This window comes from Ranitomeya variabilis, chromosome 3 (assembly GCF_051348905.1).
Source record: "Ranitomeya variabilis isolate aRanVar5 chromosome 3, aRanVar5.hap1, whole genome shotgun sequence".
Lineage (NCBI taxonomy): Eukaryota > Metazoa > Chordata > Amphibia > Anura > Dendrobatidae > Ranitomeya > Ranitomeya variabilis.
The window spans coordinates 766,274,420-766,282,597 of NC_135234.1; the positions used below are offsets into that span (position 1 = coordinate 766,274,420).

At 41.9% G+C, this 8,178-nt stretch overlaps 1 protein-coding gene across 1 annotated transcript; it reads right to left on the bottom strand.

Annotated features, from left to right (window-relative positions):
- Positions 1 to 3,951: 3,951 nt before the first annotated feature.
- Positions 3,952 to 4,875, bottom strand: LOC143817803 (odorant receptor 131-2-like). Its single transcript, XM_077299269.1, has one exon. It carries the CDS (start codon positions 4,873 to 4,875, stop codon positions 3,952 to 3,954), a length of 924 nt encoding a protein of 307 aa, XP_077155384.1.
- Between the last annotated feature and the right edge of the window lie 3,303 nt (positions 4,876 to 8,178).

An 8,178-nucleotide genomic window follows, 5' to 3' on the forward strand; every position in this document is an offset into this window, starting at 1 on the left:
TAAAAATATATTTTGCACTGAACATGGACTCCACAGTCTTAAAATATGAATGTCATCCGCCACCAAGGAGAGTGCCCCATATAAAGATTCCTGAAGCTTCGATAGAACTCAATGGTGGATCTGTCTTCACTAAGCTCCCTCTGGTGGTTACACAAAGTATTCTCATCTAGCTATGTCTATGCAGGGATTTGGTGCTCTGTATCAGAAAAACAGAGCTGTAATGAAGTCTTATGAAATTAATAAGCCTGGAAACCCAGTATAAAAAGTAAATAAAGTCCAGCACTTTAGTCTAGAACGTTTTTCAAGTTAAGTCCTGGAGGGTGTTGTGTATGAACTACAGAATCCAAAAATGCTTCACACTGCCAGAAAGTTTTTCACCCGTCCGCATGTTTTTTTTTGGTTTATTCACCCTCTCAGTGGACCTAAAGCTTCCAAAACATGACCAATTTTTGTGTCCAATTGCTATCTGTGTTTTTCACAGATCGCACTTGTGCCTATTATAGTTGATGGGGTCTTTCATAGGTCTGTGATTTTTTTGCAGCTGCTTCAAAATAGCAGAAAAATATTCAATTTTGATCTGGGTGTCTGATCAAAATCAACAATGCAAGTATATGAGTCCGATCTGAGTGCACTCCAATTTTCACGGACCATTAGATCAAAGATGAAGAATTTTTTTTTCATGTATGAGAAAATCTGAAGCAGGTCAGAACAAAATTAGATAAAACTCAGATGAAATTCTAACAGAAATTAATGATGGAACTTCTTGTATGTGAAAAAACGGGATCATGGATTATTCCCAGTGCTTTCTTGTAGAGCATTGACTTGTCTTGGAATCAACAGATGTTCCAGAATGTTCTGAATCATATATATATATGGCAGATTATTATATGGATAATTTGGGAAGCTTCCTGGAGATCAAGATTCCCCAGTTGACCATGGTCATAAAAGCAGTAGCCTGTTCTCGCCATGACTACACGCAAGCAACAATGCTGATCGTTTCCTGGCTCTGTTGACCTGAGCCCACCTCTCTTCGGGAAGTCATGGTCCTCCATAAGTTGGTTGCTTTCGGCTGGTTGATGGTATCAGCAGCTCGTTGTCCACCAGCTCGTAGTTAGTTGCTGCCCTGAAGCCTCAGCCACCAATTGTTTGGTTGCAAAAGGCTGTGCCGGGTCGTAGATGGTTCCTAGAGGTTGAGGTCTTCACATGGTTCCAGTAAAATGCTTGCTTCCTTCTGCTCCCTCCCATGTGTATGGGGCTGGTGGAACCAGATTACCTGTTTTCGTTAGCCCTTATAGACATAGAATGAAGCGCTGAACACATGTTTGGCTGCTGCTACATTGATGGTATGTTCACATGGAGTTTTTGATCTGATTTTGACCTGGATTTTTTTAGAAGATCCATGCCATAGACCTCATTTAGGGCACGTTAAGAAATCCATGCAAATCGATCCGAGAAAGGAATGCATTGTACAGTCTGGTGTTGGGGTTTTTCCAACCTGAGTATGACTGCTACATATATTTCTATGATGCTGTCATGCTCGGGTCAAGAGAGGCACGGCCGGTCCATGCATTGCGGTCTGGTCTTGGACCAGTTTGTAGAGATGTCTGAATGCTCCAAAAAGCTTCCTATTCTTTTATGTAACAAAACGTGCCTTCTTTATTGCATCACCAATTTCTTGTCACATTTTCTGTGAGTAAATTGCAGCAAGATGTGTGTTTTGCCTCAGTTTTTGTCACAATTTTTGACAAAGATTTTGCAGTGGAAAAATTGGAACCAAAACCCAGACCGTATGGAGACACCCCACATTATAACTAAAAATACATAAAAAATCACATAAAAATGCTTCAAAATAGTTCTAAAAAAAAGTATGTGGATTTGGAAAACTGAGCCAAAATGCAAGTGTCTGTTAGAAGCAATTTTAAGATGTGGATTTATCAACCAGAGAAATCAATGTAAAAAACTTACATGTGAACAAAGCCTTAAAGTTTTCCTCATTGTGGAGGGCAGTAGGGAAGATCTTAGGACTCAGGGCAACGGGACCCCTAGCGGACAGACACATAATATAGCCGTGGATTTTTTAAAATTATCCCCTTTAGGATATGATTTTCATTCTGTAGGCAATTAACCCTTATCATGTACATGCAAGTGATGAGGACCATGGTGGCCACAGCTGTGCAGCGCAACCCTCTATCGGGATTCACCCCTTCCCTCTGCAGATAATTTTTGTTTTTGTCCTTTTTCTTTCCTTCTTTCATGAGCCATCATTTCTTCATTTTACCTTCCAGATCGCAACACGACGACTTGTTTTTTATTGGACGCGTTTTAGTTTTAAATTACTTCATTCATTTTACCGTTCAATGCACTGAAAAACTAGGAGCAGAATAGTGAAATTACAGAAATTAAAGCAATTCTGAATTTCCTTTTTGTGTTTTGATTTTACAGCATGTTACATTCTGCGATCAAGTTCTCTTTGAATCATGATTCTCCAGGTCAGTACAATTATGGCAATACCAAACGTATAGATTTTTTCAAATTCAAGCCGAGAAAAAACACAGGAAAATAGAGAAAACAATTTCGGCTTAGATTGACATTTTTTGTGACCTGAATGATTTTTGTTTCTTCATCTACCTCATTGTGGTCTTCTTTTTAATATAGTATATAATGTATAATGCCCCCCCATTCTGGGCCCCTTCTTTCTATAATGTCCCCATCCTGATATAATTCTTGTTTTGAAACTTTTTTCCAACACATCAAAAAAAAAAATTCTTCTTACCATTCTCTGCTCCCACAAGATGCAGCTAACTACGGCGTGCCAGCCATGAGTGGCACATGACTACTATGCGCTATCCTTGACCGGCACGCCAAAGTCAGTTACCGGGCCTCTGATTGGATGGCAGCGTTTATTGTAGAGCAGGGGGCTGGCGGGTCTCTCGCAATAAAATCTCAGCTGACTGTGGGTCCTCAGACACATATCCAGCTGAAATAGGCGCAAAGGTCGGCAGGCGCCCCTCCCGCATGGGCTTGGTACCCTCTGTGACCGCCATCATTTTGGCTATTCGCATGGGTCTTTGGACTCATGGTTCTACTGTGACTAGTAGTCTTAGGGAGCACCCATTTAAACAGTTGAGCACGATAATGTGCATACTATGACTGACACACCATGGAGTCACTTTGGCCAGCACAGGGTAACTGTCGTTGTCACTATATGGACATTGTGGCAGAGAAGGACATTTAACATGGTTTGTCTTAAGCACCAAAAGAGAGACTTGGTTGTGAGGAGTTACACACTTGTTTAATGTTTCAGGTGTTTTATTCTCAAGAATACAGGGAATAGTAGCAGATTACGTCAAAGAGATTAAGGTCAATTCAATGAAAAAAATGTTGGTGTCGTAACACTTATTTCTAATGCCAACCTTCAGGAGTTGTGGTCATGGCGACAGTTGACACGTGAAGGAACTGAGGATATAGTATTGTAAAATACATCATTTCAAGCATTTACTGAACACTTTGTTCCATTTGAGATGTCGAAGAGACATGTAAAACACGTGAAAAGCAAAAAGTTGGCCATAGTCAAGCTTAGGAATTTTGTTTTGGATTTTGTCAACAGCCACGTGGTCATGGCCTTCATTGAATCTTTTTCATTCACTTGCTAAACACTTTTTTCCTTATACAGTACCTTAGAAAAAAGGGCTGAAGAGCTTTGGAAAACAAATGAAAAGCAAAAATTTGGCCATAGTCATGATGTAAACCTGCGTGACTTTGTCAACATTCACATGGTCATGGTCATAATAGTGTAGGTGAAGACTTTTCATTCACTTACAGAACACTTTGTAACATATACCTCAGAGAAAAGGTCTGAAGAGCTTTGGAAAACAAGTGAAAAGTTGACCATGGTCATGACTTTATTCACGTAGCCATGAAGAACAGTTGACGTGTGAAGGAACCAGAGGGTTAGAGGCTTATAGCATACATCTTTTTGATGTATTTACTGAACACTTCGTCCCTTATGCCATAAATAAGGGGGCTAAGGAGTCTCGGAATACACATGAAAAGTAAAAAGTTACCCATGATCATGATTTTAAAGTAATCTTCACAATAGGTCTCGGTAACTGTAGCGGTTAGTGACATCATGCATAAAAGTAGTTGGATTGTGTGAAGTATAAGTGTCCTACCAGCCTTGGAGGCAGAGGATTTACTGGAACCACTTCTCCAAGCGACCAACATAACCTTGATGTAGGTGAAGAATATGCCAAGAACTACCAGAATTAAGCTAACAATATAGGTGGAGGATCTTAAGGCTTTCTGCACAGGCTGGACTACAAGCCCATCCTGTCTACATATGATACCCCGGGAGAAGAATCCTTTCTCAACAGAAGTGTTGAGTACAACAACGTCTGCTACACCTGGAAGGAGACCAACAAGCCACATAATCATGATGGCGAAATGAGTGCGTTTGGCAGTACATAAAATTGTATGTCTAAGAGGAAAACAAATTGCGATGTATCGCTCGAAAGCCATGGCCATCAAGTTGTATGGGGTGATCTTAAAGGTGATGCTTGCTAGGGTGATAATGAAATAACATATGGGCACTTGGCAGGACACGTTAAATCGGTAAGCAAATGAAAGGAACAGAGTCAAGATGAGGTAGAGCGAGTCGTTAATGAGCATGTGAGTAAAGAGGATGTAGCGGGCGTTGTCTCGTACGTGAGGAGTGGTGAAGTAGACAATCAGCAAAACCGTCATAAAGTAGAGGAAAATGCAAAAACTGAAAATTGCTACCAAGAAGAAGATCGTTCTCAAGATTTCAATCATTCTAGCCGAAAGGACGGGGATCTGGGTCACATTGTTGTACAAAACCGTGGAGTTCACCACCATCGTAGAGTCTTGAGAGTCCTACAAATCAGACAAAACATAGAACTTTAGATGAAAATGTTGGCTGATATAAAAAAAAAAGATGAGATGGAATTCAAGAAAAGAGGATCCTCTGGCCACAAGGCAACGTGGATGCTTCTTACAGTGTGGCAACTCAGATGGAGAGGGAAACAATCCTTCTGCCCAAAATCCATCGATTCAGAAGATCAGGCTGAGGTTTTAGAAGGTTCCATCCCCCTCCCCTCCCAAGGCACAGACATATTCTACAGTAAATGTAAGGTAACAATGCATTTTTGCGATGGTCACAGTGGGAAAAATTACCTGGCATTGTGTCGTTTTTATTTTTACTATTTTGCTGTACATTTGGCATTTTGATTGCTATTTTTATTCAGTTTTGGATGTGGAAATCTAAAAACAGCAATTCTGGCTTTTTGATTTTTGTCTTCTTTATTGCAATTACTTTTATTTTTTTTAAAACAACATTATTTTTCTCACCTTTGATAGTTCAGACCGTCATGGCTACGGTGGAATCAAAAAAGATATTTTTTTTTCTGTAAGATTGGGTAAAGAGGGTGATTTAAACACTTTGGTTTATTTTAGTATAATATTTTTTGTATTTCTTAAAATGAGGTTTTACATATGTTTTAGCACCTCTAGAGGTATTGTTATTTTAGCAATGCAGTATATAGTGAAATTAACAATCTTTCATGAAGCCCAGCCACTGACACAGGCTTAAAAAAGCACCAAAATGTTCAATGAGCCCACAGTTGATAGGGTAAGTCACCGTCACGACACAATTGTGTCACACAGGTGTTTGTGTTTGGGTTGTGATGGGCGCATTAACGGACATTATACTGTGCAGAGGGGCTCGAAAAGCATCTGTGTGTGTAGGGGCCATTGTGGATGTGTCAGTGTATGTGCAGTGTACGTGGGGGGACACTGTGGAAGGGGACATGTGGGGTGCAGTGTGGAGGAATACTGCATGTGGGGCGCACTTTGCAGGGGCACTATGGAGGCATCAGTGTATGTGAGGGCTCTGTGGGGAGATCAGTAAATTAGGGAGGCAGTGTGAAGGCAGAGGTGGCCTGGGGGTATCATACTGTAAGGAGGGGCACTGTGGAGGCATCAGTGTATGTGGGGAGCACTGTGGAGAAAAGGGTGCTGTGGGGACATCAGTTTATGAGGGGGCATCAGTGTATGAGGGGGCACTATATCTACATGGGTATTGTGAGGCATAATACTGTGTGCAGGGGCACTTTGGGGCATAACACTGTGCGGAGGGCAACTGTGGAGGCATCATACTGTACAGAGGGGCTCTGTGGGGACATCAGTAAATGAGGGGGCCAGTATGGAGGCAATATAATATGCAGAGGTGGCCTGGGGGTATCGTACTGTAAGGAGGGGCACTGTGGAGGCATCAGTGTGTGGGGGAGCACTGAGGAGAGAAAGGTACTGTGTGGGCATCAGTGCATGAGGGGGCACTATATGTACGGGGTATTGTGGGGCATAATACTGTGTGCAGGGGCACTTTGGGCTTTGGGGGCATAACACTGTGCGGAGGGCAACTGTGGAGGCATCAGTGTATGTGGGGGCATTGTGGAGAGAAGCGTACTGTCACCTGGCACAAGGAGGTAGATATGGGGAAGGTACCCTTCTCTTACGCCCTGGTGCGCTGTATGACGATGGGGGTCCTGGCTTGGTGTGAGAGGAGAGGATTCTGTGGTTTCTGCAGATCAGCCAGAGTATTGCCCAAAGTATTTTTTCCCGCCTCCGAGGACTATCAGTTCCTGCCATGCTCCTGCACACTGCAGCCAAATTTCGCTTTTATGTGTCCCTGCACATTGCTGACTGCAGAATGAGTTATCTGGAGCCTGTCAGTGAGCTTGTTCCCAAGGGGAGGTTGTAACTCTTTCACTTGCTTTTTTTTCTGAGCTCCTCTCAGATGAGTTGAACATTTATGTGATCATCAATCAGAGAAGAGAAGCTAAAAAAAGTAAAAAAAAAATCACAAGATAAAAGAGTTACAAAGTCCAGGTCAGAACCATTAGGAAGCGGGAAGAACAGTGGGACTCACTGCGATCTAACTATTAAGGCACAGGTGATATTTTCTGTAAACTGGAATACCCCTATTTTACACTCCAGAATTCTCCTACTTTCTGCTAGACCTTGGTTTCCCATCTTAGCTCTTTTTGCATCTTTCTTTATTATGTAGTTAATGTTTGGATTTTAGGTATTTTTATTTATTCTCCATTATTTGGGTTCTCTAAATAATGTGGGTGCGACTTCCATCATCCAGATGTTTTCAGCAAATTCATCATTTTCTACTTTTCGAAATGTCGAAATGTCACAAACTTTTTGCTTAAAGGGGTGTTTTGGTTTTGGAAATCCCTGGTCCCCCGGCTGCAGTTTGTTTGATAAATAAACATGCTTTCCTTACCCTCCCCGGGTCCAGGGTTGAGTATCCACCGCTCCTCTCAGTAACTGTTATTATCTGCAGTGCTGATGTTACATAAATAGCGCTGCAGCCAATCAGTGACCTCAGCTGCTCCTGGAGTCATCTAGTGAGCGCTGCAGACAGTAACCGACAGCTGGATCAGCAGAGGAGACTCAGCGCTGGACTCGTGGAGGGTGAGGAAAGCACAGTTTGCTTTTAAAAAAGAAAAAATTGAAGCCATGGGACACCGGCAATGGATCAAAAAAAAAAAAAAAAAAAAATCTTTCAACTTGTTCAAAATTCTTCAAACATCGTCCGCCATCATTTCGATAAATTTGGTGCAATTCCACCATCTAAAACTGAAGTGCAGGTATAAATCTATCAGAATGGAGAGCGGGCTGATTACCTGGATGAATGTGACCAAGAATGTTTCTATTCACTGACAATAAGCAGAGATCTTGAAAATCCTGAAAAAATAAAAATCATAAAAAAAGATAAAAGAAAAAAAATCATAAAAAAAATAAAATTCTGCAGTTTCTTCTGCACTTACTAGTAGTCTACGCCCTGCAGTCGGGTGGTCCAGTCCTTCAGCAGTGGGGTCGGGTTCTTGGCGTTGTGGTTTTTCGAGGCTGCTGTATCTTCTCCTGTTTTTTCTCCCCTGTGCTACATCATTGGTGGCAGACTTGGCAGCTGCTTGCAGAAATAGTTGCACCCTTCTGGAAGTTCCCCTGATATATATATTTCATCCCAGCCACAGTCTCCGTGGACACATGGAGCACTGGGGTATTTTCCTCATGTGTGGTGCATGTAATTGTGGAGGACAGCTCCGTAATTATGTGCTAATTACTTAATCTGCTCAGAGAGGCGAAGAA

Bases quoted from the DNA above. Each gene is read 5' to 3' on its own strand.
- LOC143817803 (XM_077299269.1), bottom strand. From the start codon at position 4,875: ATGGTGGTGAACTCCACGGTTTTGTACAACAATGTGACCCAGATCCCC.